Source organism: Stegostoma tigrinum, chromosome 9 (genome assembly GCF_030684315.1).
Source record: "Stegostoma tigrinum isolate sSteTig4 chromosome 9, sSteTig4.hap1, whole genome shotgun sequence".
In the NCBI taxonomy this organism is placed as follows: Eukaryota; Metazoa; Chordata; class Chondrichthyes; order Orectolobiformes; family Stegostomatidae; genus Stegostoma; species Stegostoma tigrinum.
In genome coordinates this window covers 89,105,186-89,124,459 of record NC_081362.1, presented here as the reverse complement: position 1 = coordinate 89,124,459, position 19,274 = coordinate 89,105,186, and the positions used below count along the sequence as shown (strand labels likewise).

The 19,274-nt window shown below is 43.3% G+C and overlaps 1 protein-coding gene across 6 annotated transcripts in view; it reads right to left on the bottom strand.

Annotated features, from left to right (window-relative positions):
• LOC125454910 (homeobox-containing protein 1-like) overlaps positions 1-19,274 on the bottom strand; it is a 30,875-nt gene that overhangs the window by 5,767 nt on the left and 5,834 nt on the right. Inside the window, exons 2-8 of one of the 6 annotated variants that reach the window (XM_048536209.2) lie at positions 11,763-12,236; positions 10,904-10,989; positions 9,511-9,621; positions 7,802-7,955; positions 7,040-7,122; positions 5,085-5,180; positions 3,181-3,275 (exon numbers count right to left, since the gene is read on the bottom strand). In XM_048536209.2, coding sequence (XP_048392166.1) covers positions 3,181-3,275; positions 5,085-5,180; positions 7,040-7,122; positions 7,802-7,955; positions 9,511-9,621; positions 10,904-10,989; positions 11,763-12,226 — 1,089 coding nt within the window. In that variant the 5' untranslated portion in view covers positions 12,227-12,236. The remainder of the gene's footprint in view (positions 1-3,180; positions 3,276-5,084; positions 5,181-7,039; positions 7,123-7,801; positions 7,956-9,510; positions 9,622-10,903; positions 10,990-11,762; positions 12,237-19,274) is intronic. The other 5 variants (XM_048536211.2, XM_048536214.2, XM_048536212.2 and 2 more) reach the window with 5 other exon arrangements.

The following is a 19,274-nucleotide window of genomic DNA, read 5'->3' as shown; positions in this document are numbered from 1 at the left end:
AAAGAGCTAACTTGAAAGCTCTGGAATACCTCCCCATACTGTTACATCAAGGACGGTCTCTGGGAAGAGGAACTCAGTATAGTTGGTGTCAATACAGCATAGAGCTGGAAAGTTGATGTTTCGAGTCGGGACCCTTCTTCAGAACTGGGGAGGGAGAAAGGGAGCTGGGAAATAGAGAGACAGGAGGGGTGAGATGGCGGAAGGTAGATGGGGGATATAGGTGAATGCAGGTAGGGACTGGGGAGATTGGTCAATGGGAAGGGTACGGCAGATAGTCGTGGAAGACAGAGGACAGATTGTGTCAGGTCAAGAAGGCAGGAATGAGGGGGAGGATTGGACATGGGATGAGGGCTAGGGGTGGGGAGATTTCGAAACTGGTGAATTCTAGGTTCAGGTCATGTGGCTGTAGGCTCCCGAGGCAGAATGAGGTGTTGCTCCTCCAATTTGCATGTGGCATTACTGTGACACTGGTGGAGGCCCAGGATGGACATGTCACCCAGGGAGTGGGAGGGGGAGTTAAAATGTTTGAAAACTGGACGGTGTTGTTGATTATGGCTTACAGAGCATAGATGCTCCGCAAATCGATCACCAAGTCTGCGCTTGGTCTCATCTATGTAAATGAGGCCACGTCGGGAGCAACGGATAGACCAGAACAGATGAACCCTGTCAGATATGGAAAGTTTGTCTTGGGCCTTGGACGGAACAAGAGGGGAAGAGGTGTACGGGCAGGTGCAGCACCTCCTGCGGTTGCAGTGAAAGGTGCCAGGAGTTGTGAGGCTAGCGGGCAGTGTGGAACAGATGAGGGAGTTGTAGAGTGAGCAGTCCATATGAAAGGCAGATGATGGTGGGATCGGATTGCCCGTGGTATAAGGTGTGCTGGTTATGATCCTTCTACTTCAATTCACCAGTTTCAAAATCGCCCCAAACCCAGCCTCGTCCTATGTGCAACCCTCCTTCTCATCCCCACCTCCTTGACCGGACAACCTTGTCCATCTTCCACACCTATCTGGCCCACCTTCCCACTAACCAATCCTTACTATCCCCTACCTGCATTCAATTACCACCAGAAACCCCCCCCCCCCACTATTTATTTCCCATCTCCCTGCCCCCTCCCCAACCCAAATGAAGGATCTGACCCGAAACGTCGACTCTGATGTTGCTTGACCAGCTGTGTTCCTCCAGCTCCACACTATTTTGACACAGATTCCAGCATCTGCAGTTCTTGCTATCTCTCAGTTCAGTTGGTTCTAGTTTGTCATTACTTCTGCCTTCTACAGCCACGTAGCCTTGACCTAGTTACTATCTCTTACCTAGCGTTAATGTTGTTAACCAGAAACTGTTATCTTACCATCACATAATAAAATACTTCTCATACTCAAGAACATACTTCCTCCAAGGAAGTGTAATAATGGTTAATCTTTCATTTAATACTATTAAGCACAACAGACTCGCATGGCTGCCCTCACCTCTTCTTGTAAACCTACCCAAAGACCCAACAAGAAGGGGGTGCCAACTGCAGGCATCTCACAACTGTTTCAATAGCCTAAAGCAGTCACAGGCAAATAGTTTAGAGAACTATTGATTGCCTCCAGTTTCATCTGATTTTTTTTTACTATTGCAAGAGATGATTTGGTGGTGGGAGATGTCTGGTTGTGATATTCTAACCATCATGAGTTGGGGGCACGTTTGAGGAACCTGCATTTTCCTTTCTCAGGAAGGCAGGACATGAATAAATTGGAGGTTTTGCAACTGGCTGCAACTTTCACAATTATGACTTTCCAAAGTGCGCATTTGCAATTTGCCAGATTTGATGATCAACTCATGATGTTTCCAAAACTCTGGCTCGGTTTCAGCAGGAGAGATATTTCCCAATTCTGGGCACCACACTTCAAGGAAGGTGTGAAGGCCATGGAGTGGGTTCAAAAGAGGTTTCACCAGAATGGTATGCTAATATCACATCAATGATGGTCCAGGGTAAGCAGGTGAAAGGTGTGGGTGTTTACTGATTTTTTTTTAAATGTGCGTTCAGAGACAGCAGAAGGTTTTATGGTAGTGTCTCTACCTCTAGCTCCACCTCAGGGTGTAATGGCCACGGAGATGTGTAATTACATGCTAATTAAGACAAGATATTATTTCATTGAAGGCAGTTCGAAGAAGCTGACAACAATGATTCCCAGTATGGAGGGACTGTCTTACATGCAAAGGATAAACAAGTTGGGACACTACTCACTGGAGTTTAGAAGAATGAGAAGTGGTCTTATTGAAACATATAGGATTCTTAAGGGGGCTGTCAGGGTAAATGCTGACAGGATGCTCCCTTTCATGGGAAGAGAGTAGGACGAGTTAGCATAGTTTTAGAAAAAAGGGGTGCCAATTCAAGACTGAGATAAGGAGGAATTTCTTCCCTTAGAGGTTTAAGTGTCTTTGGAACACCTGGCCACAGAAAGCTGTCAGGGCAGAGTCCTTAAAAATATATTAAAGGCTAAACCAGATTCCCGATCAGTTGGGGAAGATCAAGGATAATGGGCAAATGCAGGATCTGAACAGATTGATTGAAAAAAAAACTGTAAAGGGGACAGCAGAGACTCGAGGCAAGAGATCAGCAAGACTACACGTGTGTAATATTATTTTAAAGAAAAGCTCCATCTGAATTCTGTTTCAGAGTGATTTCCACTTATCAGGTACCAGGGACTTGAGCGAAGACTACACACGTGGAGGAATTTTCTTTAGAATACAGTAAGTTAAGAGAACATTTGATAGTGGGAATAATTATAAACTGTTTCCACTGGTAACGCTCAGTAAACAGTGGATAAAGACTTTTAAAAGGTGAGTTGTTAAAGAACCAGAGGGATGTGAAGAAGAAATTGTCCTGCCCATCAATTTTTAAACTTTTTCTTTAAAAAGAGAGCAGAGTGCCCCGAATTGGATACAAAACACCAGCTGAAAGGAACCAATGTTTTGGTTTTGTGATCTAGAATGTGCTGATTGAAAGGGGATGAAAACAGGTTTGATTGTAATGTTCAAAAGAAAACTGGATATGGGAAGATGTTCCTCATTCTAGTTTGTGGAAAGAAATGGTGTTTGCAGTTAATTGACAGGGCTTTTAAATAAAGAGAGGAAATATTTCTGAAGTTTCCACATGGGTTGACAATCCAACATAAAATAAAGAACATTCTCTACCTGCTCCAGGAAATCACTCCCATCGATATCGTCACTATTGGAATGTCCACCTGGGCTTTGCACATCGATGCCATGAGTTTCTAGGATTGCTGCTTCTTTGAAAAAGCAAAATTCTCCATAAGAAAATAATCTTGCCACACCAAAAATAAACACTATGCTGAGGGGAGTAATGGGATCAAAAGTTATAAGGAGAAGGCAGAAAAATGGGGCAGAGAAACATATCTGCCATGACTGAACAGCAGAGCAAACTTGATGGACCAAATGGCCTACTTCTGCTCCTATATCTTATGGAGTGTCCCAGAAAGCCCCATTGTCTGCTACAGAAAAAGATGACATGTTGGGTGTAGGGTGCTGGTTAGCGGAATAAATATAAGCCCAAGTGCAAGCAGCTACAAATTGTTAACAGAGGAAGAAAACCAAATGCACCTTACACCTGCAGGCTGCTTTTAAAATGAGAAGTACTATCTCAGGTGTTTGTGTAAACTGTGACCATGAACAGCTGGTAATGGGATTGACAGGAACAGGCAAAGCACCAAGTGTTTTCAGGCATGTGACGCAAGCTATTGTCGCAACACTGCCTGGATTAGAAAAACATTTTAGCAAATCATCTAAATGAAATAAGAGAATGTGTCTTTAAACACAGTGTTAACAGACTGAAATTTGGCTTAAATGCAGGAAAAACTGTCAGTTCCCACCCCAAGTGGGAGGACAGAACTTTGATAGCAAAACTCTTTCCATTTCTGGGACAGCTGGAGCAGAATAGTACTGACAGTGCTAGCAAGTTGCAGCACTATTACTGCCGGACGTTGCTTCTGTTACCTGAAAGTGAACTACACTGTTTAAGGAGGAAACTCACCACCATCTTCTCAAGGGCAACAAGGGTTGGCAATAAATACTGAATGCCCACATTCAGCGAATGAATATTCTGAGTCACTGCTGTTGTGATGGTGTAAGCTTTAGTGAGGCACACAATGTCAAAAAACTCTAATTCCATATTTCAATTTCTTGGTGGAGCAGCACAAGGAGCCTAATTATTGACCTTAACTCTCTGAGGCTAGAAGGAAGGTGACGTGCATCAGTGAGGGTCCTTGTTCTTGATCACAATGTTCATATTCTCACTGTATAGCGTGCATGAATGAACACTGGATGGGGACTACAAAAGCCCAGACGAAGCTCACATGTCATTTGGACAAGACACTGGAACACTGCTATTATCTACAGTACCTCAGCGAAAGGTGTCGGGTATAAGGAATAGATAAGATAACCAAAGAGAATGTCAAAAAGAAATAGAAATAAATTAATGTTATTATCCACAAGAGAAACAAAAAGGAAATGAAAGGGCAAGAGAATGTGCAGATAAGATTTAAGGTTGGTGCCAGAAGTAGGAGATCAGAGCTATCAGGAAAGATTGAAAAGATCAGCATTTTTCCCTTCAGAAAATGGACGTCCTCTCAGAGATTTTTAAACTTTGAATGTGTTGGAGAGGACAGATGTCAAACAAATGTTTGCGCTTGAGAGAGAATACAAAACCAGGGACCATAAATACAAGATTTAGTTGCTAATAAATCCAAGTAGGTAGAACATGGAACTTGTCAACTCAGGAAATGCTGAAGCAAATACCTTCAAGTATTTCAAAAGGAAATTAGATGAGTACGTGGAAGAGAATAGAAAAAAAAATGATGAAAGGCTGAAATGAGAGCAATGGAATGGGAGTAGGCTGATGCTGAGGATGAAAAGTGGGTCAAAATAGTAAGTTTCTGTCCTGTATGTAATTCTACTGTAACACTGAGCTAGAAGAACAATGACATTATAACCTCCTTGCAGGTTTGGCTGCAGATCAGGCATTTTCCTTCCAGCACACTCTTTTTGCTAAATCCTCTCCACATTGTCTTCAACAACATTACCAATATTTGCCCTCCTCTTGATCTCCTTCCTGCGATTGGCAAACCAGTTGTAGACTTTGAGAGGGGTCACTCGCTCGGACTCTGTCAGCTTCCTACCTACAACAATAGCAAAATGCGTTACTTGATTCTCCAAAACAAAAAAAACAACAACAACAAGCAGCTGCCTTCTAACTGAAGAGAAAAGGACAGGGAAACATCCTAAACTCTGTACCAGAGCTGAAAGGTCCTACTACAAAATGTTTCCTACAAAAGCAATAACCCATCCTTGAATAGCACTTTTCTGTGACAAAACATCCTAGGTGCTTCACAAGAATGGTACAATTCAAACTCGGACACCAAGGACATAGTAAGAAAATGAGAACACATGGTCTAAAACCTGATCAAAGAAGTAGTTTTTTTTCAACCAAGAGCAGAGAGGCAGAGGGGTTTGCGGGTAGCCTCTCAAGCGGAGGTCTGAGGCAGATGAAATAGAAAATATCCCACAGTCTCCAATAACAGCTACCAGGTTTCTGTTCAAAATCAGCAATCTGCCTTTTCCTATGTACTGAAAGTCTTGCACGACCCATCTCCCGCACTTCTGCCCTCACGTCTCTTCCCTCCCGCAACAGTGATAAGGTTCCCCTTGTCACCTACCATCCCACCAGCATCCACATCCACAAGATCATCAGATGTGATTTCCACTACCTCCAACAAGATGTCACCACCAGACGCATATTCCCCTCCTCTCCCTTGTCCGCTTTCCAAGGGACCGTTCCCTCTGGGACACCCTGGTCCACACATCCTTCTACCCCAATACCTCCCCGCAGCCCTACGGCACCTTTCCCTGTAACCGGCAAAGGTGCAACACCTGCCCATTTACTTACTCCCTCCCCAGAATCCAAGGGCCCAATCCTACCTTCCAAGTGAAAGAACACTTCACCTGCACTTGCAAGAATCTAGTCTACCGCATTTGCTGCTCACAACGTGATGTCCGCTACACTAGGGCAACGAAGAATACAGTTGGCGACCGCTTCGCAGAACAGCTACGTTCTGCTCGCAAAAAAAAAACCCAACTATCTGTTGCCTGCCTCTTCAATGCACCATCCTGGTCCCTGGCCAATCTCCGTCTCTGGCTTGCTACAGTGTTCCAGTGAATCTCAACGCAAGCTGGAGGAACAACACCTGATTTTCCGCTTGGGGACCCTACAGCCCTCCAGACGCAATATTGAGTTCACTAATTTTAGGGCCTAAACTCTCCCATGTCCCAGGCCCCCACCCAGACACCAGGTTTTGTTACCACATAGCCTGCCACTACATACCCCCTGTTGTTAGTCACTAACAGTCCCCTTAACAACTACTCAGCTTCCCAGCCTGATTGTTAGCAACTCCTTTGTCTACCCAACTGTCTTTCTCTCTCTTTGGGCTCTATCCCATCGTTTACTCCCTACCCCACCCACCTCCCTATTTTCTGCATACAAACTGACATTTTCCCAACCACCATCAGTTCTGAGGAAGGGTCACTAGACCCGAAACATTAACTGTTTTCTCCTTCACAGATGCTGCTAGACCAGCTGAGCTTTTCCAGCAACCACCTTTTTGTTCCTGATTTAGAGCATCCGCACCTGTTTTGGTTTTTATTTAGAAATGTCTCAGTACCAATTTCTGACTTTGAGATGTTGATAAATATTGGCCAGAAGAGAGGATAACTCGTGTGAAGAGATGGCCATGGACCTTGACATCTGCGTGAGAGCACTGGGTTGGTGGAGAAGATTAGTTTAATCTCTCTGAACAGTAACAACGCTGACACTGTAGCACTTAGTACGTGCTGGCGTATCAAACAGAAAATTTGTGTTTAAATCTCTGGAGTGGGAGATGAACCCAGAACCTTTTGAGTCGGACTGACAACAGCAAAACCTGAGCCCAAGTGACATTAATTGTCATGTCCAAATCGTCATCATAAACACACTGTTCTGTACCTGGTTTCTGTATAACTGCATTACAAGCATTTGAAATCTCCTCTCTCTTAGCTTCATCTGGGTATTGGTTATCATTGAAGTAACTGAATAAAGGAAAGAAGGTTACAGTTACATAATAATATTACAGCTAGATTTTACTCAATATGCTTTAAATTTCAGATGTGTATTTCTTTACTGTGCAACTACCGCAGTTCCCATGATGCACCTTGCTCCTGTCATTCAGAGAACCTACTTCACCAAGAATCAGCTGAATGTTTGGAGTACCAGAAACTGTGACACTGCAGCAGGGGAATAGGGAACACTGCAAATTAATGGGCTATTCTGCTGTTTGTGTACAACACAAATGAAATAAGGCTGTGAGAAGAACAATGGGAATTCAGTGAAGTTGACCTGCAGTATGAACAGTTACGCTGGGCCTCATTTTCAAGGATATCACCACTCAAAATAGATTTAACAGCATTTAATGCAGGGATAAGATTCATCTAAGTAGCTGTGCTACATTCAGCGTTGAAACCTTTGACATCAGCACAGACCCATATCATGATCGAGTAGGACCACCACATTTGTACAGCTCCTGATGGATAATGCTCTCAGAACTTCTGCTGTCAAAACCCCGAGGGTGTGTTTGCACTCAGACTGCAGCAACTGCTGAAGTGTTTAATATCAAACTCACACACTATCATAATGCATCACGTGCATGTGAACGTGCATCAATGCAACGACAATGACAACGAAACAAGGAGCTGGGGTAGCAGCAGGTACCTTTCCATGACAGTTAGGCACTCCTTCCGCCAGGTGAATCGGCTGCCCCTTCGGAGACGGAAGTTGCCTGACGTGGCACCAACAGGTGGTGTTGACTGTTTCCACTCTGGTTCCTCTGTGGTGGATGAGGCCGGCCTCATGTTTAGGGTAGCTCCTCCAAACAAAAAAAAAAGGAAAGACACTCAACAATCAAAATACCAGCTCGAAGGAACGATTTTTTTCAGCAACGAGTCTGTCATTCCCTTAGTTGGCTGCAATTTCTAAAACATTCTCATCTTTACATTTGACATTTCAATTGTGGGTTCTAGCCTGGATCTATACTTCTCTGAAATGCAAAATAACCATCCTCTACAAGTCAGCCAATTGAAGGCATACTCAAAGCCAAGAAATTTTCGTGGTTGGAGGATTAAGGCAAACTTGATTTCAAACTGCCCATCTTTCATTTTCATGCACTGATTCCCAGGTGCCCAAAATTCGAACTTTTCACTTCTCAAGCTTTTCTTTCCTGCTATATCTAAAATCTTCAAACCCAAGCTTGTTATCACATGGTCACTACTTCTGACCTTTTCTTTTTCGGTCTTAAAGAAGTCCGTATCTCGACTCCGCCTTAGTGTCACAAAGGAAAACTGAAATCAAATACCAATCAGGATTATTTGTTGGACAGATGTGGGTGTTAATGGCGAGGCCATCATTTATTGACTATTCCTAATTGCCCTGGGGCTAATGGCAGTGGTGAGCTGCCTTCTTGAACCTCAGCAGTCATGTTATGTAGGGACACACTTAGTCAGGGCGGGTTTTCCAGGATTTTGACCAAGTGATAAAACAGTGATTTAGTTCCATGTTAGGACAGTATGCAGCTTAGAGGGGAACTTGCAGGTGGTGGCGTTCCCAATCACTTGTTGTACTTGTCCTTCCAGGAAGTAGTCGTCAGAGGTTTGGAAAGTGCTGTCGAAGGAACATGACTGAATTATTGCAGTACATCTTGCAGATGGTCCCATTTACTGCCACTGTGCATAGGTGGTGGAGGGATTGAATATTAAAGGTGGAGGATGGGGTACCAATCAAGCACACTGCTTTGTCCTGGTTGGTGTCAACCTTTAAGAGTTTTGCTACAGCACCACAGGCATTAAGGAAAATATGAGTCAAGCTTCTGGCTTCGGAATTCCAGATCTCTAACCTATTTATATAACTTCAACATTTACAGGTTGTCCCACTTCAGTTTCTGATCAATGGAAGCCAACATCCTTCCAAAATATTGATAGTGAGGAACTCAGGGATAGTAATGCCATTAACCATCAAGGGGTAATGGGTAAATTCTCTTTTGTTGGAGACAGTCATTGCCTATCAATTGCATGCATGACAGTTTCTTGTCAATTATTAGCCTAAGCCTGCACGTTTTCCAGGTCTTGCTGCATGTGTGTATTTGGGTTAATTCAACTCTCTTGGCTGGAGTTGAGCATCAACTCAACAACTGTCTGTGGCCATTGACCTTTTGCCTGCAAAATCTGTAACTATATTTCCACGGTAAAGTCTCAACTGAACATTGTAAACTCTTCACCCTGCAACCAAACGTCCACTTCATCTGACTATGCCCGGAGATAGGGCTCTGCTGACAGAGCCCCAATTCAGACCTGGTCTGAGACCACAGAGTGTTGGCAATACAGAAGTGGCAATAGAGTGTTTAGAAGTAAACCTGAGTTATCCAATACCTGGATTCATCTTCTCCAGGAGATACCATCTGTATAAAGTCCGCTTCTTGGGTTCACTCATGTCAAGTCCTTGCTGCAAGAGCCACTGGGAAATGAAGCTTCGACTCATGCCTGCAACCATAGAAAAGATGCCATGCAGTTAATGCTTTGCACACTTGGACCACTGGCTGGCATTTCTTTTTCCCCTCGAAATGAATTTGGTTCCTTCTCTCTCATCCTGAAATAGTCCCATGGCAGCATTTTGGCACCTCAGCCAAGCAACCATTGCTGTTGATTCCCAGTCACTGTAGGAACCTACATAATAACTGTTACAGACAGCTTCACAGCCAAGCTCGAACATGCAGTTGGACTTGGCTGAAAGGGAAATGGAGTGAAAGGAAAGGTCCATTCTTCCTTTCCTCAAGCCAGTGATCAGGTGCTGTTGGAGCCAACTTGAAGTTCCCAAAGCAAAAAGGATGATGTACTTCTTGGACAAATGAATCCAAGAACTCCACCATCTCCTGATCTGGAATTACTCAGTTACGGTGGAGGTTGGGTTCCAAACAGTGAATTCAAAGAGAAAAGTTAATTTACATGGTGCTATAGCACATAACATTTCACCAATTTGTCAAGTTAATTGATCGATTTGATTTATTGTCACATGTAACTGAGTACAGTGAACAAAGTACTAAGATACACGTGACAATAAGTCAAATCAATCAACTTAATTGATTCTCAATTGGTTCTCAAGTGCAGTGACTGCTGTCATTTAGGAAAATGTAACAGCTGTTTTGACACCAGCAACATCCAACAAACAGCAATGAGATGGAAGACAAATTAATGTGTTAACTTGTGAGCGCACGGCAAAACAAATATTTTGAAAACTGTCAGCTGTGAAGCACTTTTGGATATATAAAATAAAGTCTGTTTCTCTGTCCTGCCAGTATGGTCTTTCAGTTGCTATATTTAGACAACATCCACGCCTTCCTCTTGTCATGTGGCCACAAATATAAAGTGAGTTTTACATTTTTAACTTGAACTGTATGGAAGTTCTTAGCAGACACGTAGCTGCAGTTGTAATAAGCTTCTTAGCAACTCCTGGAACAGGAAGGACACACCCCAACCCAATATGGACTTTCTTCCTTCTCATGCTGGTTTCACTGTTGGGTTCATTTCACTCTTCACCACTTGCTCCTGTTGTGCTGGTGTTAACTGTACGAAGTAAAAAGCTTGGCATAAAGTTACAACTAACCAGGTGGGTCCATGTGAATCAGGAAGTTTTACATACATTTTCAAAGACTCAACAGGTTTATAGTACAACAAACTGGTTGCATAGTTCAGAAGAGTTTTGAGTATTTTTCTTTATAAAAAGCACATCAATCTCAAGCACAGGTTGGGCTAGCTGCCTCCTCACCTGTGACCTGGCCCACGATAGTCTGGGAAATCATCCGATTAGAAAGAAAGCTCTTTATCTCTTCTTTAACAGCAGTGCCGTCCCTCCTACAGAACGCAAACAAGAGGAGGGAAAAAATAACATTAAAGGTTTCTATGTAACGTTTCAAAGTTTTGGAGAGTGAATTTCTTGCCATCTCTGTTTCCAAGTAACAAATGGGTTGGTCGATTAATGCATTAAAACAGAACTACCTTATTATGAGTAAGGGATATTCCAACCTGTAAAGACTCTAAGTTTGTAACAGTGAGGAGTACCCCACTCTCAAATCCTGCTTTTGCCTTCAAAATTCTGTTTTTAAACACAGCCATTTGGTTGGCTTGTTTTAGTGCCTGTCAGACTTTTTAGCACTTCAGCGTGACATAACTGACCCACAAACACTGGGAGATGTGCCAATGATAAAACCATTCAAATACCAGCCAAATCTCAGAGGACGGAATCGACTGTCCTGCTGTACATTTAAGTACAGCTATACACATCCACTGCATTGGAATCCCAATAACGGTGCGACACAGAAACAGGAAGAAGCTGCTCAGCCCCTTCAAGCTTGTTCTGCCATTGGATTAAATCATGGTGGCTCTGTATCTAAGTTCCACATCCCCTTATCATCAGCCACTAAAATCTACTGCTGTAAGATTTAAAACAAAAATGCTGGTTACCTTCCTAGTTTTGAATATATTAATGGGGCTCCTCAACTACACCAGGCACTGCTCAACAGAGTTGGCTAACATGACACAAGTCATTATCCTACAAAAGATGGAAAGCTGCCTTTGGCGACTTAAACCTCAACAGTAAAAATAACTGAATAGTCATTTCAACCAACCTCATAAGCTCTTCAACCCTTTCTTCCAGGTCTGTCTCTTCTTCCATGGCATGGAAATTTCCTGTCCTCTGGCTACTGGTTGTGTGGAAACGGTTAGGTGACAGCCTGCCATTGGCCACTGGCGGTTTCTCGTTGCTGTAGCTCTCCCGCCCATTCAGATGAGTGCTGCACGGTGGTGGTGAGGTGTCATAGCTGTTACTCGGAGATGGCGACGCGCCACTGTGCTGTGTCTGTGTCGCGGCTGTGACTGTCGAGGATGAAGCAGAGACGTTGTTGCTGTTGCTGTGGGAACTGTTGTTGTAGGTGTGCCGTTTGCCAAATTTCTCAGAGTGCTCTTGGTCAAGTCGGTCCAAGGTCTCCAGCGCGTGGATTATGTCACGTTTTGCCATCCCGCTCCTCCGAAGTCGCTGCAGCAAGTCAATCTGTTCAATTGTAAACCTGGGCTCATCTGTGTAGTGTGACATTGTGTTACTGCTAAATGGGGCATAGGAAAAAGGCATTAAACCCTCAATGAGGAACAGACAAATCAAAGTCAATTACCTCCTGTTTGGTAACCGTTATCCCACCTTTCTTTTAATGCCATTATGAAATGGTTCAATTAATTCTCACAACCAAAATATCATCAATGCCCTGGAGCTATCGTTGAGCTTATCGAGACACAGTTTTGACATACAATGAAAAGGGGAAACCTAAATAAGTAAATAAAAATTGGCTCCCAAGTATGTGTGTGTTGCCATAGTTGTGCACATTGTTTATGAATTAATTCATTACTTCAAATTTCTTCCACTGAATGACAGCCCTGTCACCGCTGAATTGTTACAACACAGTCTTAACATGACAAGTTCTGAAAGTCAAAATGCTAAACTGGTGCTTTGCAGTATCCATACGGGCATAATGCAAGCTTTTCCCTGCATTTAAATCCTAGCAATTATTATTCAGAATGCTAGCCAAGAAAGTTGTACTCAAGTATTTATTTCATTTAAAGACATCATCTGCAACAGAAAAGACAACTTCTTGTATGTCATGCAGGGAGTGGGAGGTGGAGTTGAAATGGTTCATGACAGAAAGGTGCTACGTTTGTCTCAAACAGAACGCAGGTGCTCTACAAACAGGTCTCCAAGCCGCTGTTTGTTCTCGCCGATGTAGAGGAGGCCACATTGGGAGCAGGGGATGCAATCGACCACGTTGACAGATGTGGAGGTGAACCTCTGTCTGATTGAAAGGTTTGTTTTGTTCCTTGGATGGAGGTGAGGGGGGAGGTATAGGGGCAGGTGTAGCACTTCCTGCAGTTGCTGGGATAGGTGGCAGAGGTAGTGGGGTCTGCGGAGCGAACAAGGGAGCTGTGGACAGAACAGTCCCTATGGAACACAGAAAGAGGTGTTGGGGGGAGGAGAATATATCTTTGGTTGTGGGGTTAGATTGCAGGTGGCCAAAGTGGCGGAGTATGATATGTTGAATACGGAGGTTAATGGGGTGATTCTGTCTTTGGTTTTGTTGCAGGGAGGGAATGCGAGGGCCAAGGTGTGGGAAACACAAGAGATGCGTTCCAGAGCACTTTCGACCCCTGATTTGGGGGTGGGGGGGGGGTGGCTGCAGTCCTTGAAATAAGAGGACATCTGGGATGTTCGGGAGTGGAACACCCCATCTTGGGAGCAGATGTAGCAGAGATGAAGAAATTGGGAGTAGGAATTGCATTCTCGCAGGAAAGTGGGTGAGAGGAGGTGTAGTCGAGGTAACTATGGGAGTCGGTGGGCTTGAAATAGATGTCGGTTTTGAGACGGTTACCACAGATGGAGAGGTCCAGGAAGGAGAAAGAAGTATCAGCTGATCCAGATGAACTTGAAGTTAGGGTGAAAGGTGTTAGTAAAGTTGATGAATTGTTCAAACTCCTCGTGGGAGCACGAGGCAGTGTCGATAGTCATCGATGCAGTGGAGGAAGTGGTGGGGGATAGCGCCAGTGTGGCTGCGAAAGAGGGACTGTTCCATGTAGCCTACAAAAAGGCAGACATACCTTTGGCCCATGGGGGTTCCCATGGCCTTAGTCTGTAGGAAGTTGGCCCTTTGGCCCAACAAGTCCACACCAACTCTCACGGCATCCCACCCAGACCCATCTCCACATGAACACCTAATCTACACATCCCTGAACACATAAGCAATTTAGCATTGCCAATCCACCAAGCCTGCGCATCTTCGGACTGTGAGAGGAAACGCATGCAGACATGTGAGAACGTGCAAACTCCACACAGTCGCCCGAGAGTAGAATCGAACCCAGGCCTCTGGTGCTGTGAAGCAGTGCTAACCACTGAGTCACTGTGCTACCCTTACATACATGTACCAAGAGATTACAGCATGGAAACAGACTATTCTGCTCTACCAGGCCACGTCAGTACAATCTTCTGACGAGCAAATAGTCCAAACTCATTCTCATTCATCCAGTTTATCCAAGCTGATTTTGAGTTTCAGGGTCAGTGGTTGAGGCAGAAACCAGATTATACAGCCTCATAATTTGTGGCATGAAGACATATCTCTTGTCCTCTGTTCTATATTGCTCGAATTTAATCTTTGATCTTTGCTCCTTACTCCAAACCCCTCAACTACAGCTTAAACACTAACACATCATCTGCAAATGGCTATTAAAGACCAAGTTTTACAAACTGTCTATTTAAATACCCTCATAACATGCAGAAATGTAGTAAATCTGCACAAAATCCAAACATTCTTTCTATGATTTAATGCCAAATACTGCACATGGTATTCTAACCAAGGTTTTCATTTTTGTTAAAGCTCATTTTCACTGGTATTCTACATAGTGATAAACTCCATTCCTTTTCGAAAACACACTGCCTTCCTGAACTTGAACATTCGATGAAGCCAAAACAGCAAAACCTCTAGCTCTTCCACAGTACCCACGTGGCTGAAGTCCATATGCACAACAGTACTTGCACGTTTGTTACATCCTGAAAGAACTACCAAGTTTGTCAATCTCAGTCATTGCTTTTGGAAGCTGTGCTGATTACTTCAATTCCACTTTTAGATTCCTGAGCGACACTAACATCTTCCTGAACAGCTCTGTAATTAACCTCATTGACACTCTTCCTAAAACAAATGCATACAACACTCGCGACTCTTCAGTCTTTCAACATATTAGTACCAGTTCTCTGCGTTCTGTAATTTCCTCCTTTAGAATATTAGGGTGTATTCCATCTGGTCCTGCAAAGTTTGCTTACTTTAACCAACTAAACAAAGGGCTCATTGGTGCAATGGTACTGCCAGAAACATTTGAAGCTCTGGTCAAAAGGTCCAGGTTCAAGTCCCACTGGATATGCCACATTATACATCTGAACAGGTTATCTTTCTATCTTTCTCGTCATCCTCTTTGATATCATTCAGTTTACTCTCAACCATCTAAAAATCAAATCAATTGGCACTTCAAGTTCCAAAGAACAGTTATAATTGATTTGAAATGTTTCTCTCCCCATTGCTTGCAACGTACTAGTTTAGGACAATGTACTACTTGTAATTTCAGATTTCCATCGTGCACAATATCTTGTTTTTATTTCTGGATTCACTTTCTCCTTACTAAGAACAGTGCAAGTTACTTAACTACGTCACTTATTTTCGTCATGATGAGTAAATTACAAATCCTGACCTTTCGGAGCTTCCGCCTCCTCTGATTCTCTTGGTACTGTGTCCTCATCTTTCCATTAGGCCATAAGATGTACAAGCAGAATTAGGTCATACAGCCAGCACATGTGTGCCACTGTTTGATCATGAGTGATATCTTTTTCAACCTCAATCTCCTATCTTCTCCCTGTAACCCTTAATCCCCTACTGGTCAAAAACCTGTCTTAAATACACTTAAATCACTCAGCCTCCTCAATCTTCTGCAGTAATAAATCCCACAGATTAACCATCCTCTGCCTGAAGAAACTCATTAGTTCCAAAGGGTCAACCCTTCACTCCAAGGCTGTACAAACAATTACGTCCACTGGCTCTCCTTTGTCTAACTTGCTCATTACCTCCTCGAAGAATTCTAACAGGTATGGTTCAGGGGTGTGTGGGTTATAGGGGGACGAGTCTGGGTGGGATGCTCCAAGGGACGGTGTGGACTTGTTGGGCCGAAGGGCCTGTTTCCAGTGTGTAGGGAACTGAATCGAATTGAATGTCTCCCCTTGACGAAGGCATGCCGACTCTGCCCGATTTTACCATGCACTTCCAATTATCTTGTAATCTCAGCCTTAATAATGAACTCCAAAATCTTACCAATGACTGAGGTTAGATTTATCATTTCCCATCCTCTGCCTCCAGCCAATCTTAAACGGGCTGTGACATTAGCCATTACCCAGACCTCTTGGACCGTAACTGACTCCAGTGATTCCTGAAAGATCACCACCAATGCATCCTCAGCTATCTCCCTCAGAACACTGGCGTATAGTCCAGCTGGTCAGGGTGGTTTATCCAATTTCAGACCTTTCAGCTTCCTCAGCGCATTCTCCTTAGTAATGGTCCACTACACTCACCTCTGACACCAACTCTTGAAATTCTGGTATGCCGCTTGTGTCTTCCAGTGAAAACTGAAAAGTGTCTATTCAGTTCCTCTGCACCCATCTTCTCCAGCCTCATTTTCCAGCAGTCCAATATCCACTCTTGCCTCTCTTACTTTTTATACATCCAAAGAAACTCTTGCAATCTTCTTTAACGTTACCAGATGGTTTAATGTCATTTATCTTCTCCCAACTATTTTATTTAGTAATTTCTGCTTTTTCTTTAAGAAAAATACAGGTTTCCCAAACTTCTAACATTCCAATTATCTTCAACACAATTGTCCTTGACTTCCCTTGACAGCCACGGTTGCCTCATCCTCCCATTAGAATTTTTCTTCTACCTTGGGGTGAATTTCTGCCATGCCTTCAGAATTACCCCCAGAAACTCCTGCCACTGTTGCTCCTCGCTGTCTTCCCTGCTCGGCTCTCCTTCCAATCAACTCCATGCTAAAGTCTAGGCCCGAAATGTCAGCTTTTGTGCTCCTGAGATGCTGCTGGGCCTGCTGTGTTCATCCAGCTTCACACTTTGTTATCTTGGATTCTCCAGCATGTGCAATTCCCATTATCTCTGAGAACACTGAAATGTAATCTTCAGGACCTCTGTATCTTCCTCAGGATATTTATATCTCCTACCCGGGCCTGTTACTTTATAACAAGCTCCTCTCATAAAAAAAGAGTATCTTTCAACTTCAATCTCACTGAATCTGTCCATGTCCTGCATCATCCCTCTCTTCGGATGTATTTCCTATTTGACAAGCTTATAGTGCCATACCAGCTTCTTTGTTTTATTTAATGCTTCTAACCACATTAATTAACAATGTGTTGACTTTTTTTGTCCAGATTACAAGCTCTGTCAGTGCTACTAGGTCTAAGTATGCCTAGAAAATGATTTCTCCCACTTGGTTTCCCTTAATTTATACAATCTTTTGAATTACCTTTTTGCTGCTGTTATTCTCTGCAGACGACATTTATTCCTGGGATAGTAGGAACTGCAGATGCTGGAGAATCTGAGATAACAAGGTGTGGAGCTGGATGAACACAGCAGGACAAGCAGCATTAGAGGAACAGGAAGGCTGACGTTTCGGGCCTAGACACTTATTCCTGCTTCTGATGAATAAGATCATCAACATTAAATATGTAGTTTGTTTCTCTCTCCAACAAATGCCATGTGCACTGCTGAGTATTTCCACCCTTTTCTGTTTTTCTTCCTGTACCTATGATTTTTTTTTGGTCTATTTGTTCTGTGCAGACCTTTCTCCATTCAGTGCACAAATCAGGAAGCAGATCGAAGGATTGTCACCTGCATAGTGCTATGCTTTAAAACCTTTACTAATTGGCTAAAACCATTTCTTCTTTAACTTCAGCTTCCACGTGGACTCTCCCTCTCCATCTATTCCTGCACAATAATACCTGCACTGCAATACGTCCCTCATTATGGCGCTTCAGAAGCAACAAAATATCAAGGACTTTTGGGCTATGATGATGTATTCTGCCAGCCACTCTAAGTACTGCATTGTTGTTGTTTGGCTCATACACCTCATTCGACTCTCTTCTGGTCGACTGGTACCATTGTAATTTATTGGATTGTTCTGCCTAGTCATTTTTCCACATGGAGCTCCAAAACTATTGGGAAGCATTTCCTTCAATGTATTCCTCTAACCTTTCCAAAAGGCTTTTCTCCTGCTATTCAGATAGTCAATCAATTTTACATTTCTCATGCCCCTTCTCTAATCAGTTTACTACTACTATTCATTTGATATAGAAAACTGGCCTTTCACACTGAGCAGAAAACAGAAGCTAAGCGACAAATTCCATCATCAGTTGATATGTGAAATGAGAAAAAACATTTTTGCTAGCTTACTCAGAAATTTCAGAATTACATCTGCCTTCAACTAATACCTAGGATCTCAGCAGTGTCTCTTTTATTGCTGTACAATATTTACTAAATAACCTGTTCAAAAGATGTTATCACATACAGGTGTGACCTGTACCTGTATCTCCTGGACTAGAGGTAGGGACACTACCACTGCACCAGAAGAGCCCCAATGTTGTGCAAAGCCATTATTTCTGACATTTCAATGAGGGGTGGCAGGTGGAGCTTGAACAAAAGCCAATGGGCTCAGAGGTGTGTCACAAGACCTAATTAGTGATCAAGGGAGATATTATGAATCAACTGTTCAGCCACGTTACGGTACACTCCCGGTGGCAGTTGGGACTTGAACCCAGACATCCTGGCACACTGAATTAGTGCTCGATGTACTTTTTTAAAATCGACCTGTTTAGGTGCATTGTTACACATTGCTAAAGCAGGTGGAGCATTTGTGAAGGCCCCCTGCTTGAGAGGTAGAGACCCTAGCACTGCACCAAAAAAGCCCCAATAGTGCACAGATTTCTTTTTCGAACCAATCTTAAATGGATTGGCCATGCTAAATTGCTTGCAGTGTCCAGGAATATGCAGGCTTGGTGGATTAATCATGGGAAATGCAGGGTTACAGGGACTGGGTAAGGGGGTGGGTATGGTTAGGATGCTGTTCAAGGATCAATGTGGACTCGATAGCCTGCTGCCACACTGTTGGGATTCTGATCTGTTCAGAGATGCTATTACATACCTCAGGAGCATGTGGATCTTGAAACGAGGCCTTCTGATCTAGAGGCAGGGATACTATCGCTGTGGCACAAGACCACCATTACTGCTATAGGTAATTATTTAAGCAATACCCTTCACCCGTATATCTGAACAACAACTAACACAGGAATGATGAAAATGGATACTGAAAATATGAAATAAGAACAGAAATTGCTGGAAATTTCTAACAACTCACACAGTGCCGTTTGAGGGAGAAACAGAGGTTACATTTCAGGTCAATGGTGTTTTATCAGAAAAATCAGAGCTCTATCACAAGGTCAGTGATCTGAAATACAGTCACAGAGCTTAGAAACAGACTCTCCGGTCCAACTTTTCCATACT